General features: G+C 35.5%; 1 protein-coding gene across 4 annotated transcripts in view; it reads left to right on the forward strand.

The window, feature by feature from the left end:
• LOC145985425 (palmitoyltransferase ZDHHC2) overlaps window positions 1-16,041 on the forward strand; it is a 48,262-nt gene that overhangs the window by 4,753 nt on the left and 27,468 nt on the right. For all 4 annotated transcript variants that reach the window (XM_083119440.1, XM_083119442.1, XM_083119441.1 and 1 more), the window contains exons 3-7: window positions 5,504-5,598; window positions 7,488-7,608; window positions 9,310-9,533; window positions 10,570-10,702; window positions 12,348-12,474. In XM_083119440.1, the coding sequence (XP_082975566.1) occupies window positions 5,504-5,598; window positions 7,488-7,608; window positions 9,310-9,533; window positions 10,570-10,702; window positions 12,348-12,474 (700 nt within the window). The remainder of the gene's footprint in view (window positions 1-5,503; window positions 5,599-7,487; window positions 7,609-9,309; window positions 9,534-10,569; window positions 10,703-12,347; window positions 12,475-16,041) is intronic.

The raw sequence follows: 16,041 nt of genomic DNA on the forward strand, positions 1-16,041 counted from the left end.
CACATTACCAGTAAGTCTTTCTGACAGGCCTTTTTGCTTGCCTGGGACGAACTAACCTAACCACGTGCCAATGGTTCTTGGGGCTAGTACCAATGGTTCGCAATTATTTCCAATTTCTAGATCCTGATACTAACACGACACCAAATTTTAACTATGTTTCCTAACCTAACAGAACTAACCTAACCACACGCCACTGGTTCGCAATTATTTCCAATTTCTAGATCCTGATACTAACACGACACCAAATTTTAACTATGTTTCCTAACCTAACAGAACTAACCTATCCACGCGCCAATGGTTCGTGGGGCTAGCTATTCTCCGTCGGAGAATTAATTTTCAACAAACAACATGAATTTCAGCTATGAAACATTCCCACATCACACAAAACACCTTCCCGATGTTCGACAATGCTACAGGAACTTATTACAGTAAGTAGTTTCTTCTGTAAAAATAAATAAATGTGTCCGAAGGATAGTAAACAAGTACCAAGTTAGCTACTGTAAAGAGTTGACTGGTGTCGTTCACTCCAGATGCAACCCAAAGACGATGGTCACACAGGCTTTGCTGCCCTGCCTGAGGAACCTCACTGGTATCGCTACAAACAGATAGGTGATTGATTTAGTTTATTTTACTTCGTGTTTTGTGCCTCTTAGCTAATTTGTGTAGATGGGGATGAGTGATGAAATTGATGAATGGACATTCACAAACAACCAAGCCCAAGTGGGATTCGAGCCCGGGATCCTTGGTGTCGCAGCGCGATGTGCTAACCACTCGGCCACAGGGTCCGGCAAACAGATGGGTGAGAAGTGGAACAGGGGAAGGTTGCAGTTTTAAAGCATCCAGCAAGGAAGCATCGAGGGTTTCTTCAATCAGTGATGCAAACCCCAGGAAAATGGTACTAAACCTAGCACAGTTTTATCTTTGACGACTCCTAGCACGCTGCTTTTGGCCTAATTGTAAAATGAAAATCTAGCATAATCAGCGTGAGTCTCTGGGAGAGGAAAATCTGTAAGAATTTACAATATAGAGATATTGTGTAATTACTTTACTAGTTGTTATACTCACTAAATATGCAGTCGTACTTACATATATGCACATAATATTTGGGGGTAAATTGTTGAGATTGCACATTGAGTTGTAGAACTTGTAAAATAACGTTGTTAATTATCGCGATGATTCCCCATAAACAGACATAGCAACCATGTTTGATGATGTGAAGAAATGACGATCAACGTCCATTCCGCTGTCTAGAGCGTTGCGACACTGTTCAGAGCGATTCTCTTTGGTTCGCAGCATTGGTCGTGGAAGAATGGCGGAGAGGAATGAAAATATTTTTAATGTGCTACTATATATGTGGAGTGTAGAATAGGATGGTCGTGGTTTGGTTAACAAGTTGATGGAATTGAGTGTTCTGCCGAAGGAGGGTAGTTACATGTGTCCACGCGGGCATGCTTTGAAATTGTACAGAAAACGTGCGTGTACGTGAGAACCCGGAAGGACGAGTATGTGGAGTGTGGATTTTAATTAGAGGTAAGTTTGAAAACTGTGATTCTGTTCCTTTGATTAAAAATGTCTCTTCACCAGTTACGTGCTAGAAAAGTGTAGAACCATGGATGCATAGGTCACGCACCATTCACAGGAAGGTTAGGTTAGGTTAGGCAGACATAGTTAAAATTTGGGGTCGTAGAACCATGCACACATAGGTCACACACCATTCACAACAAGGTTAGGTAAGTTGCAGTTGGGTTAGGCAAACATAGTTAAAATTTAGTATATCAGGAATATGTATATTTCGTTACGAAACGATAGATCTTGCGATAAATAATGAGCAGTTCTACATTCTTGGTTGAGATCATGGATCCCCTTATTTTCCTATTTGTAGACGTGACCCTCAAATTTTAAGTTCAGATTCGTGGTTGCGAGGGCTAAATTAGTGAGTATGCGAATTATTAACAAAATTGGAGAATATATCTATATTGTAAATTCCCCCCGGAAAATCTAATTCAAAGGAATATGTTTTCAGGAAATAAAGTAAAATTTGGTCCAAATCTTATTTTTACTTCACCAGCAGAAATGTCTAAAATAAAAGCGAGTATGCTTACACAGCGACAAGCTTTTTACAACCATGCCACGATCCATCGTCTATCTTTTCTTTATCCTGCCAGATATTGTTTGTGAGGAAATTTTATGTCAGGAAATCAGTAAAAGTTTGGGTGTAAACTGAGAATTCTACAAAACAATTTAAAATTTTTACTGAACCCATTTCGTTTGTTGAACCATCGTGCATAATTTTACAGACCTTCCTCGGTTTACCATAATTTCTTCCTACACCCCAAAAGCCTACGAACACATAACACCAATCATTTTTCAAAATGGCCACCTTTGGCCTTCACACAGGCCTGAAGTCTCTGCGGCCACTCATCTACAGCATTACGCACTGGGAAAGTCGCCACTGACTTCACCAGCGACCATTTCAGACTGTCAATATTGGCATGCCTCCTCGTACAGACCATGCCCTCAAGCACTGACCACAATTTGTAGTCTAATGGGTTGAGGTCAGGGCTGCTAGGAGGCCAATCAGCTGGAGCAATGAAGTCCGGGACATTGCTCTTAAGCCACTCCTGGGTAGTGTGTGCCTTATGGGCTGGTGCGGAATCCTGTTGGAAGGTCCAATGTTGGTTCCTGAACAAAGTGTCACTCAAAGGCTTCACAACAGAGTTCAACACAGTATTTTCGTACACTCTGGCTGACGTTTTCACCCCTTTTTCACAAAAATGCAGCTTGGTGGTGCCATCATACGCCACGCCTCACCAAACCATGACTGAGGCCGGATGATGACCCCTCTGGATCTTCGGGGCTTTCTCCCGAGCTTCGTGGGATGTTGACGCATACACCCGGTCATTTTGGCGATTGAAAGTTTCCTCAATGTTGAATATCTTTTCATCTGTGAAAAGAATTTTCCTGTGGCCATTGTTGGCGTAACGCTGCAGGAGGCATTTTGCTTTTATCACCCTCTGCTCTTTCAGACGTGCATTGAGGAAGTGACCTGTACTTCGCCGGTAAGCCTTCAACCCCAAGTCACTTCTTAACACACGAGACACTGACATTTTGGGAATGTTCAGCTCACGAGCAAGCACTGCCTGCTTTCGTACAGGATTTCTCCAAATACGAGTTGCCACTGCTTGCACTAACTTTTTGGTTCGTACGCTGCGTGGGCGGCCTTGCCTTGGGCGATCATCAACTGTCCCAGTCTCTGTGAATCGCTTGATGGTCCGATACATGAAAGATTTGCTGATACTCAACTTTTTAAGTGTTCTGAATATCATGGGGGCTGTTTGACCCACTTATGAAGCGCTATTACTGCCACACGATTTTCGTAATCGCCCCACTCCATAGCTACACTTTTACGAACACACTTCCTCTATGACAGCTCAACTCACAATGGCCCACTCCAGCCTATTGCACAGGAAGGTTGGCCGCGACCTTGAAAACCGGTTGTACACACTGCCTCAAACTTTCTGTCAGTATTTATGATACGACTAGGTATTTTTGATGGTTCAAAAAAATATTTGTTTTGTTTAAAATTAGTAGGTGTAGGTCTGGTTTTAAGTTTTGAAATTTTACTTTAATAATTCTGTACATTAATATTAATGTTCAAAATTGTGTTGCATTATGCAGCATAGGTTTATAAAATTTGCAGCCTAATATTACTCATCTGTCTTTATTTGTTACTAAACAAAGGTGGTAAATTGATATCTTACTCACTTAATCTGGTGCTATCTGTACACTTTCCAAATGCAGTAGGCAGATATCACCATTGAATTTCGGATTCTGAAACTTTGAGATTGTTGTGAATGTGTAAAGGACAAATCAGAACTTTTCTCTTGCTTCTATGTACACTGTTGTAAAAGTAAAAGTAAAGTGCTCCCCTGTGCTTAGCACCACGCCATGAAGGCATATAGGGGGTGTGGGGGTAACGCCCCACACTTTCTTGATCCGGTCGTGAGTGGGGGTGATGTGATCAGCATCACGCCCCTGACCACCTTTATCCCCCAGGGTTTCCCCCAGATACCCATGTCATTCGACGCTGGGTGGGTTCCGGGGCCTCTTCGAATGTTATAAAAGTTCCCGGATTTGAACCGGCTGGGGATCGAACCCCGGGACCTTTAGGTTGGTAGTCATACGCGTTACCGACTGAGCCGCCGCGGCCACTATGTACACTGTTGTTGGATTTCTTTTTTTTTTTCTGGTTACACATGGTTGCATAAGCAGTAGTATGTAAGTACAAAGAAGAGCAGCAATTTCTGCAATAGATAGCTAGTTACAAATATTTTCATTGTCATGGAATTCACAAGTTTTACTTTAAATACTGGATACAGACACAAAGTGTACCATCTTATAAGTCGCATGCATTCATAAGTAAATTTCAGAATAATAGTGTAGGTCAGAGAAGTGAAATAAAACTTAGTTTTTATTTTTGCAAAAGAATGAAAGTTATTTTACCCCTCTAAAATTACTTGTTTGTTTTATTCTGTGAAGTATAAATGACAAGAATTTTATTTAGGTTGGTTGAATTATGTATCTACGAAGATGATCAATGTAAATCATGCCAATACCTCATAGTGGTTGTTCAGTGACAAGGTGTCTCCAAACTTGACAAAATATGCTTATGTTTTCAAATTGAAGTGGGACATTTTTGGCAACCTTTATGAGATGATGATAGTAAAAATAATGGCGTAAGTTCCTTTTGTTTTATTGCGATTTCATCATGCTTTGAATGCAATTTTAACATGGTTCGATTTTGATTTACTTCTGTTGAGACATACTTTTGAGTTTTAGTGATTACTTAAGATTTTGCTCAATATGTGCTTTCGTAGTTAGGTTAGGCAGGCCAGGTTTGGTTCTCTTAGCATTAAAATAAAGTCCCTAAATGCATTCTACTAAGGTTCCGATTTACCACTAGTCTACGATACTAACAGTTGCTTGTCAACGGAAAATACATTATCCATGGGATGCACGCATAATTGCACAACATAATTTTTAAGTTGTTTTTTCAACATAAATAACTTTTTCAAAATCCAAAGAGTGGTTCAAATTTCGTGATTGCTAAAATTCTATGATAATTAGTCTTCCAGCTAGGAGGATTTGAAGAAAATCAAAAGAACAATGTGAACCATTATCAAAATAATAATAAAAAGATGCATAGTAAAGTCAAGTATTGTTGTATGTTAAATAAGTACATTGAACATAATTTCCTTACAAGCACGTTAAGTACATTCCAATCATCTAGCTTTGATCTGATAGGACCCCCATTATAACGGACTGAAATTAATTTCATGAACATGCTTTTGTATTCATAATTAGGAAAAAGAGTACTAGTACTAGTTTCTCCATATTTACACTTTTGTAGGTACCAAACTTTTTGCCAAAGTGATGAAAAATCATGCACATTCTTGTTAATTGTGTGTTACCTTTAAGTACAAAGTTTTTCTTTTATTTGCAGTACTCTACTTACTACTTTACCATGCCCTCTTCGCCATGTTTTTGTGGTCCTACTGGCAGACTGTTTTCACAGATATTGGAAGAGTTCCTAATCAGGTATAGTATTGATGGATTTTGTTTATTTAATAATTCAGTCTATATTTATTATTTATATAATGTGGTAAAGCATACAATGCAAAAGTGCAGGTGTTTATGTAGATTCTCTCCAACTAGAGTAACTAGTTACAAAATTGTTATTCTTGTTGATGTGGTTTGAGTTTGTAAGATGCTGGTTGATTGGGAAATCTTTGCATGAGCCGGAAAGAGTAAATTTGGTTTATCTCCTGACAAACTTAAATGGGGTGGAACTGTAACATGAATGCAGTTCAATATAGTTTATTTTATTGAAGGGGAAGAAGCTATGGTAGGTATGGTGAAGGGATTGGATTGTTGGACAGCTAAAATTGTTTGCATGAGTGTTGTAAATGAGACTTGCATGTTTCAACAAAATCAATATCTTCATATTTTTTACCCAAAGTACGTGAGCATTTTATTAACCTGTCTTGCCCAAGTGTTTTTTCCAAGTGCATTCTCAGCAATTACAAGGAAGAAAACACCAATTTGGTTGTTCCCGGTACTAATTTTACATTTGTACATTTTATTACTCCAACCTTAGGCAGGTGGCATGTGGAATGGTGATGTGAGAGGTGTCACGTGGGTAGTTTGGATCCAAAACTTTTATTTTCTTCCTTCGTTCCTGAACCAGCATCACTTTTCACAGTAGTTGGTGTCTTATTTCTCATGTAGCTGTTACAATCATGTAAACATAACTTTTGTTTTTATTGTTTGGGAGGACACACACTCTCTTCATTTATTTTTAGTTTGATTAATGACACAGTCATAACTGTATAACTACAAGAGAAATAATTCTACAATGCAAGAAATATGTACATGCAATCAAATGGAAGAATATAATATAAATTAAATTTATGATATGTAGAATAGAATGTTAAGGAAATGTGCAGAAAAGTAACTATTTTCATGTATCACAGCAATTGGCGGACATAGAAGAGCTTCATGGAAAAATCACGTTTTTCTAGATTCTACCAATAAAAAAAATATATTTGAAAAAAATAAAACATTACTACTATACTATTATTATTTCTCTTGTAGTTTATGGCTGTTACAAGCATATAATCTAGAGCTGAGCTGATACCACTTTGAACCAATACTGATGCCGATACTCTTAATGATTCCCACCGATATCAATACTTGAAAATTGCAATAATTAAAAACTTACTTAGAACATTAAAGAATTACATCAAAATATTAAAAATAATGTTATGTAAACACAAAATACAGTTTTTCGTGCAAAATATTTTTTTTTTGCATAATAAATAAAAGATGGTAGACGAATTCTAACCAATACTTTCCGATACCGATGCTTCGATATTGGCTCAGCCCTAATATGAAAACAAGTTTTGTTGTAATGTTTCTGGAGGGCACATGCTCCCTTCATCAGACATTTATTTTCAGTTGTATTAATGATATAGATAGTTACAATTGTACTTTTAAGACATAATTGTACAATTCAAATCATGGACACTTCTGGGTTGTAACGATCACATTGAAAGTTAATGGGATTTTTACAACCGAGAAGTGTCCGTGACAGTAGATTTGATAAAAATTACTACTACTATTTTATTAGACCATGTGGCAACTCCCAAGACAGTCAGCATGAACACAAGGTGGCATGTGAGGAGTGGGACATAGGGTGGAATGGAACAAAGTGGCATGAAATTCCTGAACCCATGGTCCCAGGAGTAGGTGTTTCGCAATGAGAAGTTCAGTACTCAAAGAAACTGAAGAAGGGAGGTCTGTATCGTTCCCGCACAATGATTAATTTTACTTTGTTCTTGTATCGGGTCCAATCTACCCGTGTGTCACCTCTCGAAGGTTAAAAGTATTCACTCATACATGTTGTATGTCATTTGTTTCATTCACAGTTTAAGTTGCCAAAGCAAGAGTTGGAGAAATTGGAGCAAGCAGAAACCGAAGAAGCACATCGACAGATTTTGGACAGATTTGCACAAAACTTGCCTGTGACAAATCGTACCATTAATGGAGGTATGGTATACTTTTTTGTATTCACTATAATTCCTTAAATAAATAAATACAGAGAAACTAGTACTCAATTTTTTTAAATTTTTTTTTTGGCTTAGTGCAACAAGTTCCAACGAGGATGGTGACATTGGGCTCAGTAGAACTAGGAAAAAAACAGCATCGTGGAAAAAGTGAATACTAGCTTCTCTGTATTTATCTACTACTGCATCTCTCATTTCCCAATTATGAATATAATTCCTTTTAGGTCTGTGGAAACGTATTATTGAGTTCTTTAAAGGTAGTCTGCCTGGTATTAAAATTGTTTTTTGTCTTCAGTTTATAAGATGATTTGGAACTGCAGGGGTGGGAAATAGTCAGTGAAGTCAGTAAATACTAGTTTCTTTGTCTTGGTCTGTAATTTGTCAGTTGTTAAAAACTTTCTCGGTAAAGTCAGTATATTTTTGTTTTCCTTTTTTGTTTATTCTTGGTACTGCATTTTGTAAAATTGAAAATGACTTCTTGGTGAAAACCAAACACATAACAGATTGCTGAGAAAAATGACATTTTGTAAAAAATAATAGGCAATATGAAAAGGCACAATAAAAAGTAACTATAATTGGTACATTTTAATGTAAACCTTTGTTTTGTGTTCAATTTTGAGACTATAATATATTTCTTCATGAAATCTGTTTTTCTTTTGAAATGCTAATTTATCGCTAGGATGTAATTAAATTTTTCAGTTAAGTCAGTAATTTTGACCCTTTGAGTAATTTCCACCTCTGGAACTGTCCATAAATCAGATTGCATATCGTTAATGTTTGAACCATTTGGAACTATCAAATGAAACACATTATGCACAAAAAATTTTAAAAATTAACATTATTGCAATTTTAGTTTCCAAACTTTCATACTACAATATAAAGCTGCTTTGTGAGAACTGTTCAATGTAATGCAGTTCTATTTTTTCAAGTGATCCATCATAGTAATATTTATTGCACATTTACAGTATAGCATTATTATTAAATATATACTAGAGGTATGGACATACTTATTTCACCATAGTAGTGTAAGTAGACAATCTCATGTTTTTTTAAAAAATAATTTTGTTCAAATACTAAATTTTATAATTGGTTAAGAAATTTATAATAGTTTGTTCTGAATCTGAAGAAGACCTTGCTAGAAGATTCAATCTTCACATGTATACTGTGTTTTTTAAAATAAATTTGTGCCTTGTTCAGCATTTTTAGTTGTTATTAAATTTATGATGTTCAGAAAAACATGGTTGCGAGTTGTCCATAGAACATTCACATAAGGGGCAGATTCTGTGGTTAGCACAGCATGCTACAACATCAAGGATCCCAGGTTTGAATCCTGGTAAAGGCATAGGTGTTCTTTATGAGTGTTCCTCCACCAATTTCATGATGTCATCACTTATCCCCCATCACAGTGATTAGCAGAAAAGTGACACTAAATAACAAAAATCAAATGATATAAAGAATCTGGTGATGGTTGGTCCTCTGTCAAGTGATATACTCGTTCAAGGTCAAATTATGCGATTTTGGTGAACCACTTATTGCACCTTACCCTATATGACAGAAGTGTTTTGTGTCTGAACAACGCAGTAAGCCCAAAATATCTGAAATTGTCATATAGTGTGAATACTTGTTGTAATTTTGAATGTTTTAAGTTCCTAGAGTTTTAGCATATATTTTTAATATGTTACAGCTGTTCGCTTCTGTGAAAAGTGTCAGCATGTGAAACCAGACAGGGCCCACCATTGTAGTGTGTGTGGAGAATGTGTGCTCAAAATGGATCATCATTGTCCGTGGGTCAATAACTGTGTAGGATTTACAAACTATAAATATTTTATCCTTTTCTTGGGATATGGACTCATTTATTGCCTTTATATAGCCTTCACTACATTGAAGTACTTCATTGGTTTTTGGAAGGTAAGATAATTTGTTGTAAATTTAAAATGTGGTCAATTACCGATTGAGGTATGGTAGTATGTAAATGTTAAAGCAGAATCAAGTCTGCCACTTCAGCAGTACATAGTTCTGTCATGGTTAAAATTCATTAGCTCAGATGCATGACTATGTTAGTCCCAGCAGTATCATGTTCGTACATTTCACGTGACTTGGTAGAGAACATTTGGTTCATTATGTTATGTTACATATTGTCATTTTTTTCTCTAGTGCTGTATGTGAAAATTTGACAAAGTATTTTATTATTATACAGTTGAACCTCCATTAGGTGTTCTCATTTTTTACTTTTTCTGCATAATATTTTACCTAACTTTCATTTTGAGCCTCTAATGGCACGGTGGTAATGCTTTTGACTTGTAATCAAGGGGTCTTGGGTCTGATCCTCAGAGGAGGCACATTTGTTGTACAGCCCAGGGCAAAGATAATAGCAGGCAAATTGGCTATTACTATTTTCATTCTGCTTCCTCCGTTTTAAGGCATGGAATTCAGTGATGCACAGCAGATGTTGTCCTCCACTTATTGACATTTTCATTTCAATTAATGATCATCACATTAGGAAAACAGACTAAATGGAAGTGGTGATGGGCAATTCACTTACTATTACTTTTGCCATTGGGTGTACTGGTCATGCTTCAAATTTCCTTTTTACTGAGTAACGAAGCAATATTCTGCTTTACCAAACAACTTGAATATGTAATATTTTTCTTTTGGCCTAACCAAGGAAAAACTGCAAGTGTATTCAGATAAAACATTGGATAAGAATTGCAATCATACAGTTTCTCAGGTTTTTTTTCTGAATTTTATTTATTTGCAAATCACTTTCATTTTCAGTAGTGGCATAATACCAACATTTGTTTCAAACATCCTGAATAGGTAGTTCTATTGAAAGCAAACAAGTGTTGGGTGGTGTTTATAACCAAAAGGGATAAAATTAATATTTTTTTTAATATAAATATTGTGTAGAAGGTAAACCCCTTAACACACATTAATTTTGTTTCAGAATGAACTTGAAGATGGAGTGGGGCGATTCCACATCTTGTTTGTATTTTTTGTTGCTCTTATGTTTGCTATCAGCCTTATGTCACTATTTTGTTACCACTGTTACCTGGTAGCACATAACAGGTCAACACTTGGTAAGTTATTTTTTTAATCTGTTGTTTTTAATGTTGTAATTTATGTGAATGTGTTTCTTTAGATGAACAATATATAAATAAGAAGAGAGTTTACAGTTGTGCCATTGCATAGAAATTTTTGTTTTTAAAATGTAGCGGTAATAAATATTAGCAGGGATTAGTAGATGCAATAATGTTTGTTTCATTTGAGCAATGAATCAGATTATCTGGGATTCTTCTTATGGTCTTAAAAGTTTACTGAATTAAGGTGAGAAAATATAATAAGAGCAGTCATTGGGCATAGTCCAGACTAGGAATTGCTTCTCAGAGTATTTACTAACAAGTTGTAAAATGAAATTGTATTTCTTTCATTCCAAATAAAAGTAACACAATTATTTCTCTTGTAGTCTATGGTTATTACAAGCATAAAAAAAAACAGTTTTTCGTTGTGATATTTCAGGAGAACACACACTCCCTTCATCAGACATTTATTTTTAGTTTGAAATAATAATAATAAAACTGACTGCTTCTTTCACACTTAAGTTGCTATATTACAACAATGTAACATTGACAACATCCATTGTATAACTGAACCTTTTTTGTTGAAATTTTTAACCATTGTTATAACTGTATCTTTAATCAAACTAAAAATAAATGTCTGATGAAGGGAGTGCCTGTTCTCCTGAAACGTCACAACGAGAAACTGTTTTTATGCTTGTAATAACTGTAGACTACAAGATAAATAATTCTACAATGCAAGCAATGTATATATACAAGAAAAAATAATACGGATTGTACATACTTTGCAAGAGCTTAGTAATTATCTGTAAAAAAATTAAATGGAGATAGAATTAATGTTCTTTCTGTGATAGTCTTGATTGAAAAAGAAACATCTCAGATATGTCTGTTAGAAGTTACAAATCCAGTTACATTAAACAATGTCCACAATGCACCTTCATCTGAAAAATAAACATGTCTGTATTGTAGTGTTGAATGAATAAACTATTCCCCCTACCGTAAATGCTTTCATATTTGCTGAAGAACTGAATCAAGTTGTGCAGTATATTCATGATAGTAACGGGGTCTCCCCGATGGCACAGTGGTAGTGTCGTTGCCTTGTAATTAAGGGCTCCCGGGTTCGATACCTGGTGGAGGCACATAGTGGTTCAGATCCCACTTTAAACTGTAGGCCCAGTCACGATTAGCCTTACTGTGCATAAAGTGGACTTAAAACTCCAAATCAATTAATCATGATAGTAAGGTGTTGAGCGTAAATATAACTGAATGCTACCAGAAATTGAAAACGACAAGTAAATTCCTCATGGATTGATCAAGGGAGTGATTATTTCTCATCAATCGTTCCTTATGTGGAACCTATTAGTTTTGTTGTCATATGTTCATGGCATCTTGTATATACAGTAGGTGGTATCTCATCCTTGTTTTTACATACGCTCAATGTGAAAGTTACCATACCCCACCCCTCCTTGGCATCCCTGTAAGTTGTATCATCTGCTTGGCCATGCTGTGATATAAGACCATGGATATTGAAACCATGCTTCATCATGAATGGTGGATCTAGTTCAAAGTATTTAATTTTATAAGAATTCTAGTAATCAAGTTACTTCTGTATATATGTTTATATTTTGTTTTGTTCCTTTTTTTCCAGAGTCATTTAGAGCTCCAATGTTTATTAGTGGTCCTGATAAGGACGGCTTTAGCTTAGGAACATATAACAATTTTTTAGAAATATTTGGAGATAACAAGAGAGCTTGGTTTCTCCCAGTGTTCACAAGGTAAGAGCTGCACTATGTTCTAATATTTGTCTAGTGTATGAATAATTTATGCTATATTTTTGAATGGTTCAATGTACCATTTTTCAATGTTCATAATAATAATATGAGGTATGGAGTTAGTCATTACAACCATATTTCTGTAGCATTTCCTTTAATTTGAAGATTCTGTGGTCATGCTTTCTCTGCATCAAGGATAGAATTCTGTTCTGCGCTATAGTCATAGAAAAGTAGCTTACTCCCTATATCCAGCATGTGTTTTATCATAGTATAATATTCAAGTGCAGTTGATATGAGATAATATAGCAACAGTAAATTCAAGATAAAACTCCTGATTCATTTTGGCCTTGAACAGATACGAACAACTCATTTCTGTATACATTGAATGTGTGTTTCATTTGAAATATAAAATTTTCAATATCAAAACACGAAAGTTGAATGAAATTGAATAAATTCTGGACTCGATTAATTCTCACCATGTAATTCAGCATGTTGATAAGCGAGACTATACCCGTTGTAAATTAATTGTCATAATAGATAAACAGTTTACAGTAGAATGTCGTTAGGGCTGATCCTATACCACTTCAAACCAGTGCTGACCCTGTTACACATCGCTACCGATGCCAATCCTTGAACAGTTTGGCATTTTAAATGTGTTGGGAGTGGTAATATGTATTACACTTCTACTATTCCTTTATCAATCAACCTGGATTTTGCTTTAAGGGATATACTTTAATTACACAGTTTTAGCTTAAAAATTAATGAAAATTGAGCATTTCTAGAATATTTCAACTTTGTAAGTAAAATTAATTTTAAACTGATATTGACCGATTGATATCTACTCAGATGTAATTGTTATTCTCCCGGTTTATATTGTATTTTCTTACATAAAATAAGTTTGATAATGTAGATGCAATATACTGGATGGATTATATTACCAAATCACGTGATACATGTTATGCTTTATAAAAATGGCACATTTGCTTTAAGCATAATACATTTATTGATTTTCAGTCCTAATATTGTTGCTGATAAATGCACATTATAAATAAATTTCTTGCAAGTTCAATATGTTTAAAAATACACCATTCTGCTTAAATTTATGAATTTCCCTAAGTCAGAGTTAACGGCTAAAACATTTATATATATATTCACACATTAAAGGAATCATGGGAGTAAGAAAATGCCACTTTGTACATTATAATGTTATATTGATTGCCATGACTATAGCATTTTATTTTTATTGTCGTTACTTAGCCCTGAGAGCAGTTTTAAACTATGTACAATTTAGCAACACATTTATATAATTGTGTATAATTACAGCCGTAATAATGTTATGATGTGTTTACCACAATGTGTTGTTCTGGGAAGGGGCCAGTACCGTACACAATTTCAAATAATGCCTCTGAACACCATTTATGTAACTTTCTCTTTAGTAAAACATCTTCGAACACCACATCTTCAAAGGCAAGAACAAATGTTAAAAAAAAAGAAAAGTATATTTGTCAAGTAAAAGAACAGGGCATTGACGATGTCAATATAAAATTGGCTAAATTGAAATGTTAAAACCTTACTGTTAGTATTTCTTCTTTGATGGCAGGTAAGGAGAAATTTAACTTTTAAAAATTCTAATTTAGCTTCTCTTTGTGCTTTTGTAATGCTATTATTTTTTGCATTTTATTCATATATGCATTCTAAGTAAGCATTACATCTTTTGACTTATTCAGCCTTGCTTCTGTTAGACATGCAGTGGATCTTTATGCTCAATTAATTGTGAGATGTTTGGACATAGTACTATCACCTATGTAGGTAAAATCTGACTTGCCTTGTAGGCAGAAAAATTCAGATAACAAAACAAATTAAAAACTCAAGTTCCAAGTTTTCGACCCTTTCGCGGAGAGGAAAATATGCAGGTTGAGAGAGAAAGTGTGCTGTGGAAGTTCATCTATTGTCTTTTCTTCTGCTTCCTTTCTGCCTCTATGAAGGCAGAATGGATGATATTTTGAAATACACACCCAAGTACTTTTAACGTGGAACAGCATTAGTTTTCTAGTAGTGTTTTCTATGTTGAACTTAATCTAAAGCCTAAATTGTGAGGCTTCATTTTTTTCCTACCTACGTAGAAAATAGTTGTCATTTATTGCAGGCATGCACTTACAATTGCAAACTTTTTTACAATAAAATTCTTACGTTACATAAACAAGCATGGATTTCTTGACTTGGCAGTGGTGGTGACCCTCCATACCCCCGTGAAAAACTTGAAAAATTTTAGTGGGTTGGAAAGATTGTTATTCATCTGAACGTTTCTTGTTGTTTTTAGCGTGCGGAAATGCATTATAGGCAAGTAATTGGCGATTTTGTGGGGTATGATTTATGACGTCATTCACGAGGAATGCCTACGTTGTTAGGTTTGGTTCTCATTGCATAAATATCATTGGAGTGGAAAGTGTGCTACCAAACATGTCACATTGTTCTACGATATTTCAAATTTACGATTTCTTCAATAGAGAGCCTGCATGTACATTCGTGAGTTGCCAAGAACAAGAAATGTCTGAAGTGTAGCAGATGTTTAAACATTTACACTTTTTTTCATGGTGATGATAATTACACTTTATTCTTTGATATCCACCTTTGATTTCTTGCATGTGTGACGAAAATTTCTTGAAATAAGTGGCGAAAGTGGTCCAGGATGCGAAGAATTGGACGTTCTGTGGTCACATTTCGAGAATAAATATCTCTCTTGTTTGTGGTTTCCACATGTTAAATCACTTTCAGGCATCTTGGAACATCGAAATGTGCAGATTGGAAAGAAAGAAAGTCTGAATTTTCGAGGGGTTACGATCAGTCAACAGCCCAGACTTGGCAATGTTTCAGCGTACACTCATGGTATTTTTATCAATCCATGTATCCATTATTTGCTACAAGTATCAGTGTTGTTAAATGTAACAAATATCAGATACAAGGCTTTACAATAATACCAAGGATGTGTATTCAAATGTGGCCCATTCAAGAAAGATATGCTTGTAAAAAACTTTTGAGTCATGTGCCGGCAACATACTTGTTAGAAACAACACTAACACACAAACAACACTATTAATGACACATCAAGAGTTTGTCCAAGCTTTCAGTTCCATCTCGGATCGTGGACTGACCCTGTACGGTTTCATGTTGGCTGTCTGAATTATTCCGTGCATAATGCACACCAGTTTTTAGGAGCAAGAATTTTGGAAAAAAAGTGTGCATTATACATGAGTAAATACGGTATGTCAGTTTTACATTTGGTATGGAAAATATGTAAACATACACTCAGTTTTTACAGGTTGCAGACACTTCCACAATGTAATGACCCTAATGAAAGTTACCTGGGTTGTTACAATACAGAAATGCCAGTGATAGCCACACAGGAATTTGCATCTTGTAATCCGTTAATCGTTTGGAGTCATTACTATTTCACGTACAAATACAAATGACGTTGTGCTTAATTTTCAGGACAACCCCTGCAGCATAATAATTTTGTTGTTTATGCATGCTTTATATGTAATAGTACTCATTATGTATTAATGTGATCTA

This window comes from Lepisma saccharinum, chromosome 3 (assembly GCF_977018435.1).
Source record: "Lepisma saccharinum chromosome 3, izLepSacc3.1, whole genome shotgun sequence".
In the NCBI taxonomy this organism is placed as follows: domain Eukaryota; kingdom Metazoa; phylum Arthropoda; class Insecta; order Zygentoma; family Lepismatidae; genus Lepisma; species Lepisma saccharinum.